General features: G+C 49.2%; 1 protein-coding gene and 1 pseudogene across 2 annotated transcripts; one reads left to right on the forward strand and one right to left on the reverse strand.

Moving 5' to 3' along the window:
- The first annotated feature begins 994 nt into the window (after window positions 1–994).
- Window positions 995–26,386, forward strand: SERINC2 (serine incorporator 2). 2 transcript variants are annotated; one of them, XM_060205731.1, is made up of 11 exons: window positions 995–1,089; window positions 1,912–1,962; window positions 12,527–12,688; window positions 14,180–14,370; window positions 14,800–14,879; window positions 15,247–15,384; window positions 16,697–16,866; window positions 20,350–20,440; window positions 20,732–20,864; window positions 23,771–23,989; window positions 25,807–26,386. In XM_060205731.1, exons 1-11 carry the CDS (start codon window positions 1,075–1,077, stop codon window positions 25,940–25,942), a joined length of 1,386 nt encoding a protein of 461 aa, XP_060061714.1. In that variant the 5' UTR covers window positions 995–1,074; the 3' UTR covers window positions 25,943–26,386. The 2 variants fall into 2 exon arrangements, with proteins under 2 accessions (XP_060061714.1, XP_007534228.2); XM_007534166.3 differs by lacking the exons at window positions 995–1,089; window positions 1,912–1,962 and adding an exon at window positions 3,840–4,001.
- Window positions 12,967–13,082, reverse strand: LOC132532519 (U6 spliceosomal RNA; annotated as a pseudogene).
- Window positions 26,387–26,881: the final 495 nt, after the last annotated feature.

Genomic DNA, 26,881 nt, shown 5'->3' on the forward strand with positions numbered 1-26,881 from the left:
CCAACCTGTGACCCTTATGAAACCCGTGTCAGGTTCTGGTTAATCCGCCATTTCTGGCAAGTGTCAAGGCTCCCCACCCCATGCATCCCACCTTTTCCACAGTGTTAACTCTCACCACCCCCCAGCCACCTCCCACAAAGATTCCTTCTGGAGTGTTACTGAATATGGAATCAGCCTGCCACATGGTCAGCCTATTTGTGCCATACCCCTGGCACCTGGCACAGAGCTTGCCCTTTCTAAGTGCTGGTTAAAAAAAGGCACAGAGTAGGCATAGCAGTTCACACACTGGACAGCCCCAGGGGGGACCCATCGTGCATGCTGACACCATGTGCTCACAGCATACTGAGCATGTATCTGGATTTACACATGCAACACATGTGGCTGCACATGTGTGACACTTGTGCGCCTGTTGTTGTATTCTCCAGATGGAGTCAGTTTCAGGCCCTGTGTCCTTTCCTAAAGCCTTGATCACTCTAGACCACTGTGAGTTCATCTGCTGGCATGTGAGGTCCAGATGTATTCTCAGGGCCAAGTGCTCAGGGGTCTTGACTTGGTCTTGTGTATCTGAGTGACAGAGGTTAAGAGCACCATCTCTAGAGCCTGACAAAACTCCAGACTTACTTTGCAGGTGATTGCAGTCCATGTTCCAAGTGTGATATGGGTATTATTTAACTTCCTGGAACATCCATTTTATTATCTATTCAATAGAGGTGGATAGTTCCTAATCTTGAAATCATCTTAGAGAGGATGATCTTAGCCTGTTGAAAGCACTTACAAATTCTTGTGGTAGGTATTGCTAGTGTTGTGCAGCCTTTGCTCCAAACTCCCATCTGCTCATTGGAGGGGGAAGGAAACCTGGGTTGGGGGCAGTGTGGGTGGATGAGGCCCAGGTGAACACCTCTCTCCAGATGCTCCCCCACCTAAACCCTCATTATCCCACATGCATATTCATAAGGGGTAGCTTCAGCCCTCTAGCCCTCTTTGTAAATGAGTCAAAAGCAGGAAGTGCAGGTCAGTGTGGAGATTCGGGCCCAAGGAAGAGGAGTCTCAACAGCAAAGTGAATCTGAGTCCTCATGGATGGGAGGATGGTGAGAGGGGCTGGGGAAAGGATGGGTTGGGGACACTGGGGAGCACTGAAGACATAGACAGGGCTTTCTGTATTGCATATTTGCAAATGGACATTTTATGGGGTAAGATTAGGGAGCCTTTAGGGGGAGAGAGCCAAGAAGCCTTAGTCTGCTTTCTTTAGGATGTGAAGAGTCAACCATCTGTCTGGGTGGTGGACAAAATAACTCCTGCATGTTTCTTTCCATGGAAATCAATCCTATGGTATTGGTTGGAGAAGCCATGGTGAGGTTTAGAGAGGTAGGGTGACTTGGGAGGATCGGCTCACGGAGACCACACCTCTTCTCTCTGGTGTTGTGAGAGGCAGTGATTCTGGCAGGGGGTTCAAGACCAGGAGGAAGGCAAGCAGGCTGGTTAGAATACCAGGAAGTGATTGATGTCTTTTTTTTTTTTTTTTATTTAAGAAAGGATTAATGAACAAAAACATAAGGTAGGAGGGGTACAACTCCACACAATTCCCACCACCCAATCTCCATAACCCACCCCCTCCCATGATAGCTTTCCCATTCTCTAGCCCTCTGGGAGCATGGACCCAGGGTCGTTGAGGGTTGCAGAAGGTAGAAGGTCTGGCTTCTGTAATTGCTTCCCCGCTGAACATGGGCATTGACTGGTCGGTCCATACTCCCAGTCAGCCTCTCTCTTTCCCTAGTAAGGTGTGTCTCTGGGGAAGCTGAGCTCCAGGACACATTGGTGGGGTGATTGATGTCTTTTTATCTATTCCCTCATTTCATCTCCTCAATGGTCCCCTGAGATAGTTGGGACAAAAATAACCATCTCTTTTACAGATGCGAAGTGTGAGACTGAAAGAGGATGAGTCGCCAGAACAAGGCCATAATGTAAGTTAAATGCAGAGTGGGTTGACTTCTCCAAGTGGGAGGACACAGGGGATGAATCCAGCTTCCTGGGCACTAGATCTGGGCACTAGATCTCCTGGTCTGGAAAATGTTGATCTAAAACCAGAGGGTGCTGTCTGTATATACTTGAGGACTTTCTCACTCTTTTCATAGAATTCTTTTGTGAGTCAAGTGTTCTGTGAGGCTAAATGGGATTAGCACTCCCATTTCAGGGGTGGCAGTGGTGGCATATGGCCTCTAGGATGGCAGAGGGTGTAAGGGTCTGTAACAGTAAGCATCTCAGGTGCTGTTTGTCTTGGGCTTGAGCATTTTCTACTGGATCAGGTCATAGTGTTAGGTGGAAAATGTGACCCTTGGAGCAGAAATGTCAAGGAGGGCTGGCCCTGGGGTGGGTGGCTGTGATGAGAGCTCAGTTCAGACTGCTTGGTGGCATTCTAGATAATGAAGATTGCTGGGTAGAATGGAATCATGTTGGGACTGTTTGGGGATCAGACTGCCAATCACAGCAGAATAAGGTAATTGGATTTATGGCAATAGTTTGGACAGTAATCCATCTAGCAAGCATTTACTGCCTTACTGTGTGCTGGGCCCTGGGAGGGTAGGGGGCAACCAGAAGTGAGCCAGACAGGACTGGAAGTTGTCTCCTGGAAGGGTCTCAAACAGGGGACTCATGCTGGGTGTCTACATTGCCTTAGTTTCTCCAGTGTGTATGTCTTGGTTTCTCCCTGCCCCTTTCCCTTTTTTCTTTCTTTTTTTCTTTCTTTCTTTCTTTTTCTTTCTTTCTCTTTTTCTTTTTTTCCTTCCTCCAGAGCACTGTTCAGCTTTGGCTTATAGTGTAGCTGGGGATTGGACTTGGGACTTTTGTTGTCTCATGCGTGAGAGTCTCTTTGCATAACCATTATGCTATCTACCCAGTCTGTGAATATTTTTTCCTAACAGAAGTGGGTCGTGTTTGGAGAGTGCAGGTGGTGGTTCTCTTTACTGAGAATTATGGGATGTGTGCATGACTTTGAAGGGGAGGGAGAGAGATGAGGAGTAGAAGGGTACTGTATGGGCGAAAGTGTGGAGGAGGGCAACTGTGGAGTGTGTTTACAGAACAGTCCTGGCACAATTAATGGCCAAGTCTGGTGCCCCCACGAATCACTCAAGGGTGCAATGAGGCCCTAGATCTTTGGCTCCAAGACCAGCTGCTAGGCACCCAGATTTTCTTCCCTAATATTATCCTGACCAGGGGTGAATGAAGAGAGAGCTGGAGGGTGAAAGGGAAGTAATTACAGACCCTTGTTTCTGGGTCTCTCCTACCTACCTCTTCCAGGAAGTCTGCCAGGAATGTGACCTACCTATTCCTTCTGACCTCCTTAGCTGGGAGCCCCGGACTGGGCTCCCCAGGGGGAATAATGAGTTATTAAACAGGGGTATTTGTGGTCTAAGACAATAGAGTTTAAGTCAATAGAGTTTGAAGAACAGGTGGATGGAAGGGCGGACTGTTGAAAAAGTGCAAAGCCAGAGAAACTCACGATGTGCCTTACTCATTTCTTTATCCAATCATTCATCCTTCAATCCCTACGCATTGGCAAAACCTCTCTCCAAGCACTTTGCGGGCGTGGTTAGGAGGTGTTTGGGCTCACACTGTGGTTTCGAACCCAGGTTGGACTCATTCCAAACCCTCGCCTTGAACTAGGACGGGAGCCCCAGCCAGAGTCAGGCTCAATTGCGCGGCTCACTTGGCTGCGGGAATCTCTGACTCCCGGCTGCACGTCTCCTACGTCCTAGGTCTGGCGCACCTGTCCCAGGTGAGCGGGGGAGGCGCTGTGTGCGACCGGAAGGCGTCGAGCGGCCCCGGCAGGTGGGGTGGGGGCGGGGCCGGCAGGGGCGGGGCCGGCAGGGGCGGGGCCAGCGGGGCTCCCCAGCTGCCCGCCCAGATCTCCGCGGCCCCCTCCCGCTGCGCGCCCGCCGCCGCCGCCGCCGCCGCCGCCGCCGCCATGGGGGCCTGTCTGGGCGCCTGCTCCCTACTCAGCTGCGTGAGTCCCGCCCGCGCTTCGCTCGCTCCGCTCCCAGCCCCGCACTTTTGTCTGGTCTTCCTCTTAGTAGTTGCTTTCTCTCTTTGCTCCCTTCTCCAAACTTGTCTTTCTGGGTCCGCACCCCGTCTCCTTCGCCCCCTGGTCCCCGCTCCCCGCTGGGGGCGGGCGGGCGGGCGCCGTGGGCAGCAGTGCCCCGGTCTCGGGCTGTCTCGGGGGAGGAGTTGGTGAGTGCCACCGGCCGGCGCCCTTCCCGGGGATTGGGGCGCCTGAGGTCCAGACCCGGGGCTGGAGTGCGCCCGGGCCCCCTTCGCCCCGTGTGGAGTCCTGCTGGGGTGCGCCTGGCCTCTCCCGGGCGCGCTGACTCTTTGTAAAGTCCACCGGGCCCTCGGCTCTCGCGCCCCGGTCCTTTTCTCCCTCTGGCAGTCTTTCATCTCGCCATCCTGCCTCAGCTTGTCCATGTGTATTTTTGTCTGTTATCTGTCGGCTTTTGGTTTATCCGCCTGCCTTTGTCCCGTTACTCACTTTTCCATCTATCATTGTCTGTCATTGTCTTCTGTGTTTGTCTATCTACTCTGCCTCTCTGGTCCCCGTTTCTGTCCTGCCTCTGGCTTAGGCTAACCAACTCCTGGCTCTTGCCCAATGAACTCAGACGCTCCCCTTCCGGACCCCAGAACCTTAATGGAGGAAGCCCCTACCCGCCTTTCTAAACCACCTTAAATGAGGTTGGTGGGGGACCACAAACCACCAGGTCGGACTCTGGGCTGGAAGATTCGGGCATTGAAGGATGCTGAGGTTCACGTTTTGGGGGACTACCTGGTCGCCTGGGCACACGGGTTTCGGGGCGGGGTGAGGGGCAGCTCGCTTCGCTTTTAGTGCTGCAGCCAGAACAGGGGAGGTGCTTGAGCCAGACCCCTGTTTGAGGCCCCTTCTCTTTTCCTTTTGCCCATCCCCCTCCCCTTCCCTTCTTATTAAATCTGAGGTTCACTCAGGCAGCTCCTCCCCCTCTGCCCCACACAAAGAGGAGCCGAGAGGAAAAGGGGGATCTGGAGACTGCTGAGTCTTTCTCAGCTCTTGCTTTCCTTTGTGCTGTGTGTGAGTGTGTGTGTGTGTGTGTGTGTGTGTGTGTGTTACTTCACAGCTATTTTCTGGGAATAATTAACTGCAGAGAGAATGGAGAGTGGCAGATAGATCTCTTGTCTCCTTTGGACCAACATTTCCAACATTTCTATGAATATGTGTACAAAATTGTGGGACTCAGGAGCTGGCCAGTGGATTTAGGTTTGGTTTGTGTCTCTGACCTGGGAGAGTTTGCTTCCTGGTGGGGGAAGGAGTCCATCTGGCTGGACCTAGAGTGGGAGATGCTGCTAGGAGGCTTGTTCCTCTCTCCCCTATCTTCCTCCCCCATTATTTTTTCTGGGAGAATTAAAAAGTGCCCAGTCCAGTTCCTGGTATATCCTAATGGGAACTATTGTTACTATCTTGGAAAGGTGGGTGGGGAATTCCCTCTGGAGCCAAGTGTTGGTCTCTGAATCATAGAATCCTACAGCAGGAGAACCAGAAGGTACCTGACAGGCCTGCTCAAGCTCCCAGTTTGCAGATGAGGGAACTGGCCTAGAGATGTCTGCTTTCTTACTGAAGATAGCACAGTGAAAGAAAGAGGGAAGACAGAGTCAGAATTACTGTCCGATTTCTGGTTCTGGTTTCTTCCTTCATAGCCCCCACTAGGTGCCCTAAGCACTGAACTGTCCCAGGGTAAAATTAGGGTGCCAGTGATGTCAAGATACCCACCCTTTTCTGTGACCAACACTCATGGCCAGAGCTGTCTGCTGGCACAAGTCCAGAGCTGCAGTGAGCACTTTGTGTAGAACCTTTCATTTCATTCTAAATGCCACTCCAGTCAGGCAGTTATTATTCCCATTTTGCAGATGAACACACAGAGGAGGAAATAGAAGAGGATTTTCCTAATTAAGTGGTGTTGTTGAGTGCCACTGGACCCCAATACAACCTGTCTTGATGAAGATTTGCACTCCAAGGAGTGAAGATTTATTTATTTATTATTTATTTATGAGAGAGGAGGATGCAATACTGGGTATAAAACTCAGGATCTTTTTTAAAAAATTTCTTTATTGGGGAATTAATGTTTTACATTCGACAGTAAACACAATAGTTTGTACATGCATAACATTTCTCCGTTTTCCACATAACAATACAACCCCCACTAGGTCCCCGTCATCCTTTTTGGACCTGTATAAATCAGGATCTGATGCTTTACTCACTACACAACTCCCCAACTCACCACAGACCTTCTTTTGTTTCTATAAGTCACAACTATTTTAGATCCCTCAACATTTGTCCTTTTGCTACATTTTCAGTTCACTTAGCATAATGTCCTCAGGGTTCATCCATGATATAACATGTTTAAGAATTTCAGGGGGCTGGGAAATAAGTCACTCAGTAGAGTGCACAGCACACTTTATAATCCACAAGGAACCTCCCGTATGGTATCCAGGTCTGAATCCCTGGATACCACACAGGAGCACCATGCAAGGAGAAACTTTACTAGCAGTGGAACAGTTCTGCGGTGTCTTTCCTTCTATGTCTGTCTGTCACCTTCTGTCTGGAAAAAAGAGAAAAAAAGTTCACTCCTCTTTAAGGCTGAAAATGCACCATTGTACATTCACACCACTCCCCCCTGCCACTGGCTATTAGGCTTGCTTCCTCTTCTTGACTATTATGAATAATGATTATTGAGACACAAATATGTTTGAATTCTTGCTTTCAATAATGAAGTGAAGGGTCAGTTTGTTGGAAACAAAACAGTTTTAAACCATGTTTCCAGCTCTCAGCCTCTCTCACCCACCCAGTGCCCCAGGAGAGAACTGATCTCACTGGCTCCAGGCATAACAGGGAGAGAGTGTGAACAACTCAGTGGTAGCCTATTCTTGCTGTGTCAAACCACACTGCACCTGGTTTCTGAGCTGTTCAGCTTGCTGGGAGGTGGTGAACTCTTGGTCACTGGCTGCATGTGAACAGCCAAGGACACCCACTGCAGTCTGGGTGATGCTTGACTGCTAAGGAGTCCTGCAGCTTTAAGGCCTTAGGCTGTGGGTCTGCCTGAGTTTGGAGTTTTCTATTCTGAGAGTCTGGCTGGTGGGAAGGTTGAGCTGCTTCCAGTGTTCTAGTGCTTTTCCATTGCTGCCTTTCCCTTTGGTGCTTCTGGTGCTTGTAGTCTTTTTTTTTTTTTTTTTTTTTTGAAATTTGGTGGTTGTAATCTTTATGCAGGTTTCTGTAGTTTGCTCTGACCTTTCACAGTGCGTCATGCATATTAGTCCATGCTGCTCTGCAACCTGGCCATTTCCCTTTCTCCTGCATCTATAGCCTTGCTTGGACTAGCCGTCCTCTGAGGTTGGTCACTTAGGTTGCTTGTAGTTTCTCCCATCCAAGTACTAACCAGGCCTGACCCTGTTTAGTTTACGAGATTGGGTGTCGGGCGTGTTCAGGGTGGTATGACTGTAGACGGTTGCTTGTAGCTTCTTAAGATTCTAGGGAGTCGGGCGGTAGCGTAGCAGGTTAAGCGCACATGGCACAAAGCGTAAGGGCCAGTGTAAGAATCCCGGTTCGAGCCCCTGGCTCCCCACCTGCAGGGTAGTAGCATTACAGGCGGTGAAACAGGTCTGTGGGTGTCTATCTTTTTCTCCCTCTCTGTCTTCCTCTCCTCTCTCCATTTCTCTCTGTCCTATGTAACAACAACAACAGCTATGACAATAATAACAACTACAACAAGTACAACAAGGGCAACAAAATGGAAAAAATAGCCTCCAGGAGCTGTGGATTCGTAGTGCAGGCACTGAGCCCCAGCAATAACCCTGGAGGCAAAAAAAAAAAAAGATTCTAACAAGTTCATTGAAGCTTGACACTTGTACTTTTGAATAACATCCTTTTTCTTGATTAAATATATTTTTCTTACTTAATTTTTAAAGATGATAAAATCAACTTTACTAAAGTATAAATTACAGTAAGTTATTCTCAGTTAAATGTACTCATTTGGTGTTATCTACACATCTGCCCCATTAAGCAGAGAGATCCCTATTATTCTTTATAATGTTTTGGGTGATTTTTTTTTTTTTCTCCCCAGAGCACTGCTCAGCTCTGGCTTATGGTGGTGCTGGGTCTTGAACTGGGGGCTTAAGAGCCTCAGGCATGAAAGTCTTTTATATAACCACTATGCTATCTCCTGGGTCCTACAATGTAATTTTTTAAAAGATTGGTTTTCTTTAATTTGAAAGAGGGGACCAGAATATCACTCTGACACATGCAGGGGGATGAATTAAGGTTCTCAGACATGCCAGGCCTGCATACAGCCACAGAGCCACCTCTCCAGCTGCAGCACCACAATGTAATAGTGGGAATTTAGTTGTTTCCATTTTCCTCCTATTGTTTTCCTGTTGTGACAGCTTCTGTGCATATGTGCATGCACATGTACTTGTCCTACTCCCTTGGACTGATATTTCTGCAGGAAGTTCCTGTAGGAGAGATTCCCCGGGGGCGGGGGGCGGGGGAGACTGGGGCATAATGGTTGAACAGTTCCAAGGAGGCTGGCGAGGTGGTCGTTGGCTAAAGTGTGCTTTTGTCTTTGATCTGGCCTCTGGCTGTCCACCAGGCTCTTGGAAACCCTGAGATTTCAGCTATCAGGGACACCTAGATTTTGATCTCCAAGAACCAGAGTGAATGGAGAAAAATGGCGCCCAGACTGCAGTGGGGCAGCTTTTTTTTTTTTTCCCTCCAGGGTTATTGCTGGGGCTCAGTGCCTGCATCATGAATCCACTGCTCCTGGAGACCATTTTTCCCCCTTTTGTTGCCCTTCTTGTTGTAGCCTTGTTGAGGTTATTATTGTTGTTGATGATGTTGTTGTTGGACATTACAGAAAGTAATGGACAGAGGAGGGGAAGACAGAGATGGGAGAGAAAGATAGACACCTGCAGACCTGCTTCACTGCCTGTGAAGCAACTCCCCTGCAGGTGGGGAGCCGGGGGCTCGAACCAGGATCCTCATGCAGGTCCCTGCGCTTTGCGCCACGTGCACCTAAACCGATGCGCTACCACCCAACCCCCATGGGGCAGCTTTTTGTGAGTTTCATATGTCTCAAATGGAAATAGTAAAGGGTAACAAGTGAGAGCTAGGCTCTGAGCTGGACACTTGGGGACCTAATTCCTGAAATAGGGATATGCTAGGCCTACTTGATTCTTTCTCTTGGTGGTGTAGGGATTATCTTCATCACCAGGGTGTTTTGAAATTATCTGAGGCTGCTGTCAGTGTGTTAGTGGTTCTTTGGTGACATGTTTGAGCTGGCTCCTGGCTCTCCTGCTTACTTGCTCTGTGACCTCGGTCATGCCACTTCTCTGAGTCTCAGTTTCCTCAATTGTAAATGGGAGGTTACAGTATTTACAGTGAGACTGATGGTAGCTTTCACTATTATTACTTGAATTCAGCACCCCTCTCCACTTACTGTGTGACTTCTGCCAAGTTTCCTAACCTCTGATTTTGGTTTCCTAAGTGCAACTAGAAGTGCACTGTGTCTGATAACCAGAATGCTCTTTAAGGTTTGCAAAACACTTTGCTGGCATCGGCAGCCCCCTTCACCCCCATAAAGCAGCCTTGGCTAGGGAGGAGGGGTGGAGGTAAGCTGGGGCTGCAAGGTGTAACTAGGAGTCGATGGCTGGGAAAATTGTTCAGATTTGGACCACCAGGAAGAATTTCTCAAACTTTATCTAGCTATCATGTTGTACTTGCCTTTGTGAGTGAGAGAGGTAGGTAAGGGAGCTGGGTGCTGGCACGCCCAGTTGAGAACACACACATTGCCGTGTGTGAGGATACAGGTTCATGCCCCTGCTTCCCACCTGCGGTGGGGACAGCTCCATGAGCAGTGAAGCAGGGCTGCAGGTCTCTCTCTCTTTCTCTCTCTATCTGCCCCTCCTCTCTGAATTTCTATCTTTCCTATCAAATAATAAAAAAAAGGAGTCCCAGAGATAGCCTTAACAGCAATTGAAAAAGGGAGAGAGAGGAAGGGAGAAAGAGAGAGAGAAGGAGGAGAAGGAGGAGGAGGAGGAAGAGGAGGGATATTTTCAATTTGGGGGCAGAGTGGGGCAAATGGGATGCCAACTGCATTTCCAGCAGAGTGTGCTGTGTGCTTTGTGGCCAGACCAGAAAGTGGAGTTGCCTCTCAGGAAAGTAGGGCCCCCCTTTCAGCCTGCTCACCACAAAGCTGATCTTCCATTGTGAGGCTGTTCCAGTCCCTCCCGCCTTTCAGTCTCCCAGTGGATGCTTACTGGTCCTGTATGTGTTACCAGGTCCTGGCTGACTGACGCGAACACTCAGTTGTTCACTACCTGCTCATGAAGCTTTGGCCACAAGGCCCTTCTTTTAATTCTTCCAGTGCTTGAGAGCTGCCCCAGAGATTCCCCAGAGTGGCCCTGTTCCCTCTGTTGGGAACACTCTTTCCTCCCCTCCTGTAGCTTGTAGTTTAAATTTAGTCACTACTACTTAAACTGGCCAGCCCTAACTCAAACTAAGTTCCCGTCAGTCTCTCCCAGGGCAGCTCTACAGCAACCTGTTTGATGGTTTATTGGGTGTTTTTCCTGCCCTTGGAAGCTCTAGGAGGGTGGAGCCTGTGTCTTTCCTGTTCTTTAGACTCTTTTTTTTTTTTTAATTTTATTTATCTGCTTCCTTTTGTTGCCCTTGTTGTTTTGTTGTTGTAGTTATTGAAGTTGTCATTATTGGATAGGACAGAGAGAAATGGAAAGAGGAGGGAAAGAGAAAGACACCTGCAGACCTGCTTCACCTCCTATGAAGCGACTCCCCTGCAGGTGGGGAGACCGGGGCTGAAACCGGGATCCTTATGTCGGTCCTGGTCCTTGAGCTTTGTACCACGTGCACTTAACCAGCTGCGCTACCGCCCGACTCCCTCTTTAGACAAATACCTGAGTGAGGAGTTAGGTTAAATGGTGTATATATGTGTGTGTGTGTGTGTCTGTGTGTAAGTAAACAGTTTACCAGCTATATCTAGAGTTGAGGGACCTCTCCTTTGGGGTTACCAATGAGGAATGGTGTGGCATCACCAGTTCCCAGGTGATTTCAGCTGGTGCTGGGGAGGGAAGGGACAGGTACCAGCTTGGGTGAAGGAACCTGGAGGGGAAAAGGGTTAGACTGCTCTTGCTGTCTCAGAATGGTACAGCTCTAGGGTCAGAGGTCACAGCCACGCACATTGTGTCCTTGCATTATTCTGATAGATGCTGCAGGCACCTGCTGTCTCTGGAGATTTTGGCGTGTGTCTGTAGTGTGCCAAATGTGTTGCATTTGTACAGCAGGTAACCACTGAAATCCTGATTATGCCATGCATTTTTCCCATTTCTGGGAATACAGCAGTAAATAAATCAGTCCAGTTTCTACCTTGTTGGAGCTTACATGTTAGAAATGGGAGGCAGACAAATAGAAATAAAATGTAAAGCCTATCAGAACATATATACACATGTAATTTATACATACATATATATATATATATATATATATATATAATTTATTTATTAAGAGAAAGAGAACCAGAGCATCACTCTGGCACATGCAGGGCTTGAATCTGAAACCTCAGTGCTTATTAAGTCCAGGGTTTTATCCTCTTATACAAATTTATTAAGCCTTGTAGGGAAGGGGAGAGGGAAACTAAAGGGAGTTACAACATAAAATTCCTATTTTATTCTTACAGTTGTTATTCAGATAAGGTATAATTATGATTACCATTAATAAAAAAATAGAGCATTGGGAGCCGGGTGGTGGCACAGTGGGTTACGCGCACATGGCATGAAGCACAAGGGCCGGCGTAAGGAATCCGGTTCAAGCCCCCGGCTCCCTACCTGCAGGGGAGTCGCTTCACAGGCGGTGAAGCAGGTCTGGAGGTGTCTGTCTTTCTCTCCTCCTCTCTATCTTCCCCTCCTCTCTCCATTTCTCTCTGTCCTATCCAACAACGACAGCAATAACAACAATAATAACAACAACGATAAGCAACAAGGGCAACAAAAGGGGAAAAATTAAAATAAAATTTAAAAAATAGAGCATCATAAATGGTGGGTCAGTCTTTCTGGATTTCAAACACTAACACACACATACACACACATTTTGTTCTACTATTTAGGCTGATTTTCTTTTGTCTTGTTTGTAAGGAGTGGCAGAGACTGGACCTAGGCTCACACAGGCAAGCATGCACTATGTCACTGAGCTACCTCTTTGTCCCTAAATTGGGTTTAACCGTTCTGCCTCTCCCAAGTCAGAGACAGTATGATCCAGCCTTTTGGAGACTTAGTGTCCTCAGTAGTCTCCTGAAGCCTGGAAGTTAAATGGATGATTTCTGAGGCAGGCTGGCGGGGGTGGGGGGTTGGGGGGTGCAGATAGCCTGGGGGCAGACTTGGAGACCAGGACTAGGCAGTTGCCAGGGAAGGAGAGGGAAGATGAAGACTGACAGACTGCCCTCCCCGCAGGCATCCTGCCTCTGTGGCTCTGCCCCCTGCATCCTGTGCAGCTGCTGCCCCTCCAGCCCCAACTCCACCATCAGCCGCCTCATCTTCACAATCTTCCTCTTCCTGGGGGTGCTGGTCTCTATCATCATGCTGAGTCCCGGCGTGGAGAGTCAGCTGCACAAGGTGAGTAGTCCCCCAGCCCCCCAGGTGGTGGTGCAGGGTGAGGGGAGCACCCTGCAGGACCTGGCCTCTGGTGAAGGAGGAGTCAAGAGCTCCAGTCTTGGGGTCCCAGCTCATCAGGAAGAGGGGCAGGAGTCTTCTTGTGCCTCTGTGGTCCAAGGCTGGCAATGCGAGGGTGCTCTTCATGTGGAAGAAGGCTTTAGCATCATGTGGGGGAAGGTTGCTTTTCATACGTCATGCTCCCCTTGCAAGGTTTTTTTTTTCCTTCTTTTTTTTTTTTTTTTAATATAGAACACTTCACAGGTTTGTGTGTCAGCCTTTGTTCAGGGCTGATGCTTGAATTTTTCTCTGTATTGTTCTAATTTTAGTCTGTATTGTTGGAGTCAGCAGAGAAAATATTTTTTATTTTAATTAATCAATTAATTAATATGAGAGAGAAGAGAGAAGGAACCAGAGCACCACTCTGGCACATTCAGTACCAGGGATTAAGCACAGGACCTCATGCTTTGAAGTCCCACACTAGCCATTGTGCCTGGGTCTTGAGAAATCACGTTAACCCAGAGCAGGCCAAGCTCTCCCTTAGTGCACAGGTCCAGTTTGTGGCTCCTGATACTTTCCTTCATGGCAGTATCTCATGACCTGGCTCAGCCCCAGCAGAACATTAAGTTGGTGATGGGTGTAAGATATGAATCCCTTGGAAAGTTTGCTGTTGACAGAAATAGAGATTCTCAGACCCCACCTTTTAGGCTTATTAATAATTGATTGATGAGAGGGGAGGAGAGAGAACCAGAGCATCACTCTGGCACATATGATGCTAGAGACTGAATTCAGAACTTCATTGTCTCTTGGGTAACAAAAGCTTTTTTTTAAAAACAAATATTTATTTATTTATTCTCTTTTGTTGCCCTTTTTGTTTTATTGTTGTAGTTGATGTTGTCATTGTTGGATAGGACAGAGAGAAATGGAGAGAGGAGAGGAAGACAGTGAGGGGGAGAGAAAGATGGACACCTGCAGACCTGCTTCACCGCCTGTGCCTGTGAAGTGACTCCCCTGCAGGTAGGGAGCCAGGGGCTCAAACCAGGATCCTTAAGCCAGGCCCTTGCGCTTTGTGCCACGTGCACTTAACCTGCTGTGCTACTGCCTGACTCCCAGGTAACAAAAGTTTTAACTCTATAGCAGATGGGCCTCTGTAGCTCTGTTTTTCCCAAGAATATCAGGTGATTCTGATGTAAATAATGAGATCACTTCGGGACATTCTGCCATAGCCAGCCTGTACCTGTTGCTGTGGGACGATAACAACGGGATAAGCAGGTGTAATGGGACTGTCTGAGGGTGTGGGGTTCACTCAGCAGAGGGTATGGAGGCTCAAGCCCCTGTCCCTACTCAGCACCCTCACAGGGGGAGCCTCCCCCCTGGTAGGCCTTGGTGGGCTTGAACCCTGGGCTCTGGGGATGGTAGGAGTAGCACCTTCAAGCTCTCTGTCTGTCTTCACAGCTTCCCTGGGTATGTGAGGAGGGGGCCGGGACCTCCATCATCCTGCAAGGCCACATTGACTGTGGCTCCGTGCTGGGTCACCGTGCCGTCTACCGAATGTGCTTTGCCACGGCTGCCTTTTTCTTCCTTTTCACCCTGCTCATGATCTGCGTGCGCAGCAGCCGGGACCCCAGGGCTGCCATCCAGAACGGGTGAGGGAGGGCCCCACCTGCACCCTGGGGAGTCCCTGTCTCTGGTTTCTCCCTCCTCTGCCTGTCCCCAGATCCCACCTTCAGATTCAGGAAGGTGAAGCAGAGAGACCCATGGTGACTACTGTTTCTCAGATGAGGAAGTAAAGCTCAGAAAGAGCAGCAGCATGGCCTGAGCCCCATAGCAGTGCTGTACCACAGTGCGGACTAGAACCCCAGCAACCAGTCTCACCCAGTGTGGTCCTCGCCTCTGCGCCTTGAGGCTTTTCTAGGGCCAAGACAGACTTCCTGTGCTCTTCAGACCATCAAGATGTTACTCTTCGCCTCTAATATCTCTTCTTTTTAAGGGTAGGGTTCTGGAGGTCAGCCTGGCCTCCTAGCCCCTACCCCCTACTCAGCTCTGCTGCCTTCCCTCACCCCCAACCTCCGTAGGTTTTGGTTCTTTAAGTTCCTGATCTTTGTGGGCATCACTGTGGGCGCCTTCTATATCCCTGATGGCTCCTTCTCTGACGGTAGGCAGCCTTATGGGGGAAGGACGGGGGCTAAAGGGAGGGAGGTGGGATCTCCAGAGGCAGGAGCTGTGGTGGGCTGCTCTCTGCCCTGGTACAGGCTGCAGGAGCCTGTACTCTGATGCTTGGCTCTATGGCCTTTGGGCAATGTGGAGGGAAAGCCAACCTTTCCCCTGCCCTATACCTGGCTGTGGCAAGGGCCTCCTGAGACTGGCGTTGCTTCTCAGGATTGCTGAACGGATAAACATGTGAGTGTGCCTGACCTGGGAGTTCCTGGGATCTTGGAGGGCTGAGGGGAGGCATAGGCCAGGCAGTCCAGCTGCTGCCCATTTGGACTACCTGCTCCTGTCATCTCCCTCTTCCCTCCTAGCCTGGTTCTACTTTGGTGTTGCTGGATCCTTCCTCTTCACCCTCATCCAACTGGTGCTGTTCATTGACTTTGCACACTCCTGGAACCAGCGGTGGCTGGGCAAGGCCGAGGAGTGTGACTCCCGAGCCTGGTATGCAGGTCAGTGCTGTCCACCAGCCTTCAGGCTGGGCCAGGGACATGAGGGATGAAGGGTTCCCCGGAGCTTGATGTAAGCCTGAAGGATATCTCAGTCCAGGTGGAGGGCAGCTGATTTCAGGTGACCTCAGGGGTATCAGTGCAGCACAGAGTCCTCGGAAGGGTCTAGTTCATCCTGCAGGATGGGTCACACACAGCCAGAACAAACCCTAGTGACACTGGTCATGGACACCCTTGTGGAGGAAAAACTTCCCATTTGGCTCCCTATTTGTTCTTCTGGGTCCATCAAGATGAAAGGTTCAGGGCAAGGGAGAGAGCACAGTGGTTATGCAAAATGACTGTCATGCCTGAAGTTCTCAGGGTCCAAGTTTAATCCCCAGCAACATCATAAGCTAGAGCTGGGTGGTGCCCTGGTAAACAAACAAGCAAACAGGAAGAAAAGCTTTCTAGGTGCTTGTTTAGATCTTACTCTCTCTGAATCTGATGGGTCTCTGATGGATAAAGCACAGTTTTGGGAAAAAAAAAACACATCCATGTTTCTCCTTTTGGTGGGACTGGGGCTGCATGCATGCATGATTTCACCCAGGCCAACTCTTCATTTAGATAGATAGATAGACAGAGAGATAGAGAGAGACACAGAGACACAGGAGCTTCCCCCAGTGCTTTGGCATTCCCATGTGGTACATGTGCCCTGCCCAGTGAGCACTCTCTTGGCCCCTATGTTTTGTTGTTGTTGTTGTTGTTATTGTTAAGAATATTTTGTGTGTGTTGTGTTGGTTGATTATTATTAGTGATTTAATAATGGTTGACAAGGTTGTGGGAAAAGAGGAATACAGTTCTCACCACCAGAGTTCCATATTCCATCCCTTCCACTGGAAGCTTCCCTATTCTTTTTTAAATTTTATTTTAATTTCTTTATTGGGGGATTAATGGTTTACAGTAAAATACAATAGTTTGTACATGTCTCACATTTCTCAGTTTTCCACTTTACAATTTAACCCCCACTAGGTCCCCCTCTGCCATCATGTTCCAGGACCTGAACCCCCCCCCCAGTCTTTTATTTTGGTGCGATATACCACATTGTGTTGGTTTTTATGCTTACCTTATTTATAGCGAATAAATTATTTTAGTTCAGACTGGGGTCAAAAACACAGAGAAAACTTGGGTGAAAGTGAGTAATTCAGGAGACAAGGATATCATGCACAGGGAAAGGACACTGAGGCACAGGATGAGGTGGCTGTCTAATAAGTCCCCTTGTAGGGAGGGGGGTCCTTGTGTCTCTGGTCCCCCTGCTCACTCCCTTCTCTTCCCCCAGGCCTGTTCTTCTTCACCTTCCTTTTTTACGTTCTGTCTATTGCTGCTGTGGCGCTGATGTTCATCTACTACACCCACCCTGGGGCCTGTTATGAGGGCAAGGTCTTCATCAGCCTCAACCTCACCTTCTGTGTCTCCGTCTCCATCGTTGCCGTTCTGCCTAAAGTCCAGGTGAGCCTGCCTGTCCCTCCTTGATCTGAAGCCAGGCCCAGTGGTGAGGGACCACTTTTGTGAACCTTGGAGTCCTGGGGCAAGGGCTGTCAGTCCCAGTGATATGGGCTAAGACTACAGCCTGTGTCTCAGGCTCCTGAGGTATAGCCTTGGCCTGATGGCTACCTGCTGGGTGTTTTTGGAATACAGCATTAGCCTATCTGCCTCTCCCCTCACCAGTAAAGTGGGGGTGACACCCACTATTGAGACACATGGGCTCAGAATGTTTGTGAGGAATTTTCACAGTGCCTGGTGTCTAGAGGACTAGTTGATACATGTGGGCTTGGCCACCAGACACTGCCTGTTGTAGGCCATGGCCAGTGCACCGCTATGTTCCATCGCTGGGGAGCCAGAGACGACCCGAACTGCCCCTGCGGTTACAGACAGACTATGACCCACATAGTCAATGATTGCCACCTTTCCAGATTCAAAGGAGGTCTTGAAACTTTACATCAGGCTCAACCTGATGCTGTTGACTGGCTACGGAAGGAGGGCAAATGCTAGAAGAAGAAGTTAGCACTCTTAATGTCACTGTTGTTTCCATGCATTATTTTTTTCTTGACACAAAACACTCTTATGTAGACATTAAGGAGTGTCGCTGACTAATCAGTTCTTCAATACCTCAACAAATGGTGGTGGAAGGTGTGATTCTGAGTTTGCAGTCCATGGACACCTGGGATAATGGCTGAGGGCTCTGGGGCATTGTTTGATTTCTAGAAAGAAAAGCTTCTGAGTCCTGTAGGTCTCCACATTTTGGATCTCAGCCCATGGGGGCTTCAAAGGCAACTTTTTTTTTATTTAAAAAAGGAGACATTAACAAAAACTGTAGGCTAGGAGGGGTACAACTCCACACAATTCCCACCACCAGATCTCCGTATCCCATCCCCTCCCCTGATAACTTTCCCATTCTTTATCCCTCTGGGAGCATGGACCCAAGGTCATTGTGGGATGCAGAAGGTGGAAGGTCTGGCTTCTGTAATTGCTTCCCCGCTGAACATGGACGTTGACTGGTCGGTCCATACTCCTAGTCTGCCTCTCTCTTTCCCTAGTAGGGTGGGTCTCTGGGGTAGTGGAGCCCCAGGACACATTGGTGGGGTCATTTGTCCAGGGAATTCTGGTCGACATGATGCTGGCATCTGGAACCTGGTGGCTGAAAAGAGAGTTAACATACAAAGCCAAAGAAATTGTTGAACAATTATGAACCTAAAGGCTGAAATAGTGTAGATGAAGTGTTGGGGGCTACTTACTGCAGGCTATTATGTACTTTTGCTTTCAGGTATATATTTTATGGATACGTGTGAACATATGCTCTGTCTCATGGGACCTGGTCTATATGTAGGTTTTGGGACTTTGTTAGAAAGTGAACCACCTGAGATGGAATTAGAGAATCCTATGAAAGGAAATGTCTCACCCGAGTGATGAAGCTGAAGGGTTGTCATTCCACACCTGAAGTCTCTGGACACAGTCTGAAGTGAAGCATGCTGGGGTGGCACTTGTTGCATTGACAAAGGCAACTTTAGGCAGTCTCTGGGGCTCTTTTTTTTTTTTTTCTTCAATATTATTTATTTATTTATTATTGGATAGAGACAGAGAGAAATTGAGAGGGGAGGAGGAGATAGGGAGGGAGGGAGAGAGACAGAGAGACACCTGAAGCCTTGCTTCACCACTTGTGAAGCTTTCCCCCTGCAGGTCGGGATTAGGGGCTTGTATCTGGGTCCTTGCGCACTGTAATGTGAGCGCTTAATCAGGTGTGCCACCACCTGGCCCCTTTTGGGGCTCTTTAGTAGAGAGCTTGGAAACCTCCCTTTTGGTCAGAACAAAAACTGATCAAACAGAAAACCAAAGTCTGGAGAAGCTGATTCTTCTGTCCTAGACCACAGATGAATCAGTTTTCATTTAGCACTGCCCTTGAGACCACCAACTGTGTATGAGGGCCCTTTCTTTACTATTTTTTTATCTGTGATTTACAAGATTACATTAGGGATATAGTTCCTCACCGCTCCCACCACCAAAGGTCTGTGTCAGGCCCATTTCCAAATGTGGGGATGTAGTTGGGAGGAAGAAGAGAGAATAATTAAGATTGCTACAGATAGTGACTCTGTCATGCATCTTGTACTTGCACCAAATCATCACCCTCACTTTACAGAAGAGGAAAGGAAGGCTTGGAGAGTTAAAACTTGCCTCAGGTCACACACCTGTTAAGGGGTGGCACTGGGACTTGAACCCAGGCAGACTGGCTCCAGAGCTTGTGATCTTAATCAGGATCTAGATTCATATAATTTAAGTGTGTGTGTATGTGTGTATGTGTGTGTTTGTGTGTGTGTGTGTGTGTGTGTATGTGTGTGTGTGAAGGAGCAGGGAAGAATAGCCAATAGGAGACTTGGCCAAGTCATTCTGGCTAATAAGTACAGTGTGAAAGTTAAAGGAGCACATGAGCTAAATGGTAGGGCTGCCAGGGGAGGGCTTCACGGCTTCACGGCTTCACTGGGAGCTGTGCTGGGGTCCTGAGTACCAAACAGGAGCTGCTTAGTACTAGAGTTGTGGGAGGGCTTGGAGATGGGTCAGGAAATGTGTAGAGGCCCTGACATGGAAGAGGATGGACAGGTTCCATGGACAGTCAAGGGCCCTGTTGCTGGAGTGTGGTCAGCAAGGAGGAGCATGGCAGAAGGTCAGGTGTAGACCAGGGAAGGTTTTATTTATTTAGTTTGTTTATTATTATTATATTTATTTATTGGGGAGACAGAAATCAAGAGAGAATGGGGAGGTTGAGAGGGAGAGGGGCAGAGAGACACCTGTAGACTTGCTTCATCACTGATGAAGCTTTCTCCCTGCAGTTGGGAACTAAGGTCTTGAACCTGGGTCCTTGTGCATTGTAACATGTGCACTCAGCCTGGTGTGTCACCACCCAGCCCTTATTTTATTTATTTAATATTATTTTATTGCCACCAGGGTTATCATTGGGGTTCAGTGCCTGCACAATGATTCTACTGTTCCCAACTGCAATTTCTTCTTTTTTTGATAGAGACAGAAATTGAGAGAGGGAAAGGAAGACAGAGAAGGAGGGATGGAGGGAGGGAGAGAGAGAGAGAAATAGAGAGAGAGAGAGAGAGAGAGAGAGACTGTCCCCACCCTGCAGGTGGGAACCAGGGGCTTGAACCTGGGTCTTCGTAAACGGTTATGTGTGTACTCCACCAGGTGCACCTGGAGAGCTTTGATTCAGTGTGATGAGGTGCTGCCCTTGAAGGAGTCTCAGCAGGGGAGGAAATGCTAAGAGAATGAATTAGGACTCCACCTTTGGGTGGATTGGGCATTGTGTTTTCCCTAAGGATGAGAAGTGGGATGGCCCTAGGGTGGAGGGGGTATCTGAGGTCTTCCAGTTGGGTGTGAGTGGGCTGGGTGGGGTTGGGGCATCCCTTGGTCTTTCTGATCGACTGCCCTTTTCAGGATGCCCAGCCCAACTCAGGCCTGCTGCAGGCCTCAGTCATCACACTCTACACCATGTTTGTCACCTGGCTGGCCCTATCAAATGTCCCTGGTGAGTACAGCCCTGGGTTTGAGTATGCTTGGCCTTGTTCCAGCCCAAGCAGTCAGTCTCTGGGGGTAACAGTGACTTTGTAGCCACAGTCCATTCCAAGACAGTCCTTCAGGGAGGTGGAAAGACCCCATGTGACCCTGCAGTTGTCTCTCTGACATTTTGTTTGCTAAGCTCTGTCTGTCACTGGGTCTTGGTCTGTCTGCCCATTGGGGTCGGCTCTGCCCATCCTAAGGACTACCTGAGCATCCTCGGACCTGCCTGAACTGAGGCTCACTGTGCTCCCATCCTCAGACCAGAAATGTAATCCCCACCTGCTGACTCACTTCAGCAACGGGACAGCCCCTGATGGCTATGAGACACACTGGTGGGATGCTCCCAGTATCGTGGGCCTCATCGTCTTCTTCCTGTGCACACTCTTCATCAGGTATGGGGTTGGGGCTGTCTCTGGGGAGGGATCACTGGGGGCCCAGGGTCTGGAGAGGAGGGGAGGAACTAAGACATCAAGCTGCAGGGCCCCCAGCAAGTTGAATTTCCACTTTCTGCCTTGCATTGGTGAGGAAACTGAGTCCCACTGGGGGCTCAGTATGACTGAACCACAGAGATGGGTCTGGACTCTGCCTCCTGGACCAGAAGCCATGTGCCCAGTACATTTGGGGTTCAGGCTGCTGTGGGGGCAGGGAAGGAGTCATGTCTAGGGCCAGTCAGCCCAGGTAAGGTGCTCACCTGCTGTGTGACCTTGGGTAAGTGACTTTACCTTTCTGAGCTCTAGTTTCTTTGTTAGGTAAGGGAAGATGATAATCTCTAATGTCCCTGTAGTCCACCAGAGACAGGGAAGCTTGTACTTAAATGCATATGGCAACTTTTTAAAAAGGAACATCAAGCAGGGCTGGGCTGTGGCACATCTGGTAAATTGTATGTTGCTATGCTTGAGGATTGGGCTTGTAGCCCCCAACCCTCACCTGCAAGGAGGAAGCTTCATGAGCAGAGTGGTGCGACAGGTGTCTCTCTTTCTCACTTCCTCTCTACTTCTGGGTATGTTGGAGCTGTGCACATACCAGGCCCCAGCAAGAACACTAGTGGAAAAACAAAGGAAACATCTAAGAAAGTGTTTGTCATAGTGGCCTTTGGAGCCATATGCCTGCATTTGAACATGGCACTATAACTTTTTTTTTATTTATTTTTTTATTTATTTATTTTTTTTTATTAAAGAAAGGATTAATTAACAAAACCATAGGGTAGGAGGGGTACAACTCCACACAATTCCCACCGCCCAATCTCCATATCCCACCCCCTCCCCCGATAGCTTTCCCATTCTCTAGCCCTCTGGGAGCATGGACCCAGGGTCATTGAGGGTTGCAGAAGGTAGAAGGTCTGGCTTCTGTAATTGCTTCCCCGCTGAACATGGACGTTGACTGGTCGGTCCATACTCCCAGTCTGCCTCTCTCTTTCCCTAGTAGGGTGTGACTCTGGGGAAGCTGAGCTCCAGGACACATTGGTGGGGTCTTCAATCCAGGGAAGTCTGGCCGGCATCCTGATGACACCTGGAACCTGGTGACTGAAAAGAGAGTTAACATACAAAGCCAAACAAATGGTTGAGCAATCCTGGACCCAAAGCTTGGAAAAGTGGAGAGGAAGTGTTAGGGAGGTACTCACTGCAAACTCTAGTGCACTTCTGCTTTCTTACTTTGGATGGCACTGTAACTTACTAGCAGTATGATGGTGGTCAAACATAGCCCCTCAGTTTTTCTATCTGTAAATAGAGACTAAAAACAGTACCTACCCTATTGGACTGTGGAAGGGTTATAGACAAATTGACTAGTAAAAGGCTTTGAAAATGGCTTGGCAAGCAGTAGGCGCCAAATAAGTATTTGCTGTTATTGTAAATAACCCTGAACATTTATTTGCACAGCTGGGTGGCTGTTTTGCAAGCCTCCCAGGATGATAATATTAGCATAGTTATTGTTTACACTGACTCTGACAGACTTATTTATTGCTTCCCTGTGGCCCAGCATTTCTCCAAGAGACACTACCTTTCTTTCACTCCTTGGGGAGACACTGTCTCCTTCCCTTCTCTTCCCCCAGATGCTTCCCTCAAAGCAGGTTTGCCTTCAGGCCCCAAGACTGGAGCATCTTGAGCTGGTTTCATGTTTTGGTGATTTTCAAAAACATTTATCAGTTCACGAACATTTCTTCTCTTTGTCGTTATCTTCCATTTTTCAACTGGGAAAGTCCCAGATCACCCCCCATTTGACAGATCAGAAAACTGAGACTTGGGGGAAGCAGCTACTTGTCTGAGGCTGTGAGCAGCAGTGGTTGGAGCTCATGCAAGCGTTCTCTGCCCATGTTCAAGTTCCTGGTCTCTACTTCCAGGAAAAAAATTCATGAGTGCTAAAGTAGAGTTGCAGGCATCTCTCTCTCTCTCTGTTCCTCTTATCTCCTCCTCCCCTTTCAACTTTTCTCTGTTCTATCAAATAAATCAAGGAAAAAAAATGGCCACTAGAAGCTGTGGATTCATTGTGCAGGTACCAAGCAATAACCCTAGTGGCAATTAAACACACACCTACCCCACACACATATGACCAAAGCACTGGCTATAGTGCTTTGCAGTATTGGATACTCAATATATGCTTATGGAAATGGCAAACAATCAGAGACTAGCAATGACCCTCTTGGGACCCAGTTCTCAGGCTCTGTTTTTATTCTGTACCAGAAAGACATAGTTCAAGGGGCTTTAATCCTTACTCCATTTACTCCTCCCAGCAGCCCTAGGAAGAAGGTGCTGTTTTCCCCTATTTTATAAACTTTACAGTGGCTCAGAGAGGTTAAGTGACTTGCCAAATGTCACAGAGAGAGAGAGGGGTTAGTTGAAAGTCAAAGCAAGGGAGTTGGGCAGTAGCGCAGCAGGTTAAGCGCACGTGGCGCAAAGTGCAAGGACCAGTATAAGGATCCTGGTTCGAGCCCCCGGCTCCCCACCTGCACAGGAATCACTTCACAAGTGGTGAAGCAGGTCTGCAGGTGTCTGTCTTTCTCTCCCCCTCTCTGTCTTCCCCTCTCTCCATTTCTCTCCGCCCTATCCAACAACATCAATAACCACAACAATAAAACAACAAGGGCAACAAAAAGGGAATGAATGAATAAATAAATATTTAAAAAAATAGAAAGTCAAAGCAGTTTGTTAATTCCTGGGCTCAGGGCCTAACCATGACTTCACTGGTACTTGAGGTGCTGCGTCTCCGGCCCCCTTTGCTCTTGTGCCCAGTGCTCACTGCTGTGGCTCACGATGTTGCCTACTCAGTGCTGCCTCCCTGACAGCCCCATCTCTTCCCACAGTCTGCGCTCTTCAGACCACCCGCAGGTGAATAGCCTGATGCAGACAGAGGAGTGCACGCCCACGCTGGAGGTTGTGCAGCAGCAGCAGCAGCTGACCGCCTGTGAGGGGCGGGCCTTTGACAACGAGCAGGAGAGCGTCACCTACAGCTACTCCTTCTTCCACTTCTGCCTGATGCTGGCCTCTCTGCACATCATGATGACACTCACCAACTGGTACCGGTGTGTGAGCCTGGGGGTCCTGGTGCAGGGTGACAGGCCTCCCCTCCTCAGCCCCTCCTTGGGTTCCCCTCATACCTGTTCCAGACTTGGCAAGGAGGTGACTGTATCTGCACCTTCCACAGAGCTAGCCCCAGCCATGCCTCATTTACACTGAACCTAGCATGCTCATGTACACAGTCTGCTGAGCTCCTGGCACTCACACAGAAGTAGGGACCAGAGGAGGAGGGGCAGGGCCGGTTCCTAGAAGACTGGGCTTCTCCACCAGGAGTGGTCATTGGGAGTTAGGAAACTAGGCTTGGAATTCATAGTGTGAGGGTTAGGAGTAAGGTGTGGAGCTTAGAATCAAAGCCAGAAGGCTAAGAATAGTTGGGATGAGGTTGAGGATTGTGATGGAGGATCATGCAAAGTCACAGATTTGATCATTTGGTTAAAATCTGAGTCAGATCATTAAGTCAAGGCTTGAAGTAGGCAGGTCAGGGAGCTAAGATCTGCCTAAGAAGATCAGGGATCAGGACTGGGATCATAGCGTTAGGGTTAGGAGTCAGGATTGGGGTTACAAGGCTGGAAGGTCAGAGTCAGCATTAGAAGTCTGATCTAGGGAGTCAGGCGGTAGCGCAGCTGGTTAAGTGCATGTAGCATGAAGTGCAAGGACTAGCTTAAGGATCCTGGTTCAAGCCCTTGACTCCCCACCTGCAGGGGAATTGCTTCACAGGAGGTGAAGCAGGTCTGCAGGTGTCTTTCTCTCCCCCTCTCTGTCTTTTCTTCTTCTCTCTATTTCTCTCTGGCCTATCTAACAATGATGACATCAGTAACAACAACAATAATAACTACAGGAACAATAAAAACCACAAGGGCGGAAGTCAGGCAGTAGCGCAGTGGGTTAAGCGAAGATGGTGCAAAGCACAAGGACCGGCGTGAGGATCCTGATTCGAGCCTTCGGCTCCCCACCAGCAGGAGAGTCGCTTTACAAGCGGTGAAGCAGGTCTGCAGGTGTCTCTCTTTCTCTCCCCTCTCTGTCTTCCCCATCTCTCTCCATTTCTCTCTGTCCTGTCCAACAATGACAACATCAGTTACAACAATAAAAACAACAAGGGCAACAAAAAGGAAATAAATAAATATTTTTTAAAAAATAAGAAGGGCAACAAAAGGGAAAACAAAAATTAAAAAAAAAAAGTCTGATCTAAGATCAAGAGTTCTAGGGTGTCAAGGTTGGGGACTAAGAGTCAGGTCACAATATAGTGTAGTCCTTCCACTTACCTGGAGTTTCCCTCTCCTCTGTGCCAACCACAGTTCAGAACTATTACGTACAATAAGATATTTTGAGGGAAAGAAAGCACATCCATGTAACTCCTGTTACAGTATGATACTAATTTTTTTTCTATTTACCATTATATTAATAGTAAAAGTTAGCCTTTTACTATAAATTAACCTGACATATATAGCACATATACATATAAAATAAACTAAGATAGTTTAACAGAGTTAAATTAACATATATGGGAAGAAATATGTCTAGGACTCATTAGGCACTCACTAGAGGTCTTGGAATGCACCCCCAATGGATTGGGGAGGTGATGTGGGGCTGCTAGATTATAGCTGAGGGCTACACTTGGGGTTGGAGTTGAGACCAGGGTCAGGTGGTACCATGGCTTACATCTAAGGTCATAAAGCCAAGTGCCAGAATCATCAGAGGTGGGGGTTGTGTTGTAGACTCAGAGCCAGAGGTGAAGCCAGGGGTCTGCATGCCATTATCAGGTCAGGTGCAGGACCACAGTCAAGAGACGAGGTCGGGCTCACCAGGATGGTGTGTGTTGCAGGCCCGGTGAGGCCCGGAAGATGATCAGCACATGGACCGCCGTGTGGGTGAAGATCTGTGCCAGCTGGGCCGGGCTGCTCCTCTACCTGTGGACGCTGGTTGCCCCTCTGCTCCTGCCCAACCGAGACTTCAGCTGAGACCTCCTACAGTCCACCCACCTGGTGCCTCCGGGCTCAGGGACTTGAGTCAGCCCCACCCCCTGCCAGGGATTGCCCCTGAGTGGGGACCCTGTCTTCTTAGTGCCTTATGGGATGAAGAGCTTCAGTTCCTGCCCAAGCCCCTGCCACCCCTCTTACCCCAGCCACAGGACAGCCCCGTCTATTCCCTTGCCCACTATTGCCCACCCTCACTCTCTTGGGAAAAAAAGAGCTCTTGCTCCCAGGCTCCCACAGAGCGCCTCTGAAGGGAGATGCTCAGAGCTGCTTGCAAGCATGCCCCAAACTGGCGCCCAGCACTGAGGCCTGGGTCCCCCTGATCACGCCCCCACCCCACCTCCCCAGGGCACCTCCCTCCTTCCTGGACTCTGTGCCTTGCCAAGTCTCTAAAACTTCATCCAATAAACAAGCCAGTGCATGTGCCTCCCCCTGTCCCATGCCCTCATCCTTGGTGTGGTACCCCACCCTCCTGGGGCCAGGGTGGGCAGGAATAGAGTGTGAAGGCTAAGGAGGCCACAGGTTGGGGCTAAGCCACCAAGGCAGCCCTCAAAGGTCAGACATAGGGGCCTAAGCCCTGTCCTGGGGTCATGGAGAGCCTGGGGGCCGAGAGGGGACTCTAGAGGAAGGAGGGGATTGGAAAAGGGGGTCTGGGGTCAAATAAAGGGGCGCCTGCAGGCTGAAGCAGTGTCCTTGTGAGGGGTGATGAGGCCAGAGTTGGGGCCACCTTACTAGCCCACACCTGATGGAGGAATTCCTCTTCATCCTCCCATTCTGCCCACCTAGTCACTGGTACCTGCTGCGGGTGGGTGCCTTGGAGACCTGCAGCAGGATCTAGCCAGTCCCTAGGCCTCAGGGCACCATGCGGAAACACTCCCAAGCTGGCCAGGCTTCCCCAGACCCTCAGAAGCCTCGGGGCTCCCC

The sequence above is a fragment of the Erinaceus europaeus genome, chromosome 13 (assembly GCF_950295315.1).
Source record: "Erinaceus europaeus chromosome 13, mEriEur2.1, whole genome shotgun sequence".
NCBI classification, from domain to species: Eukaryota; Metazoa; Chordata; class Mammalia; order Eulipotyphla; family Erinaceidae; genus Erinaceus; species Erinaceus europaeus.

What these genes read in the sequence shown, in the direction of transcription:
- SERINC2 (XM_060205731.1), top strand. An exon ending in CGCCAGAACAAGGCCATAAT is followed by an intron (nt 1,963 to 12,526) that starts GTAAGTTAAATG and finishes CCCTCCCCGCAG; the next exon opens with GCATCCTGCCTCTGTGGCTC. An exon ending in CTGTGCACACTCTTCATCAG is followed by an intron (nt 20,865 to 23,770) that starts GTATGGGGTTGG and finishes CTCTTCCCACAG; the next exon opens with TCTGCGCTCTTCAGACCACC.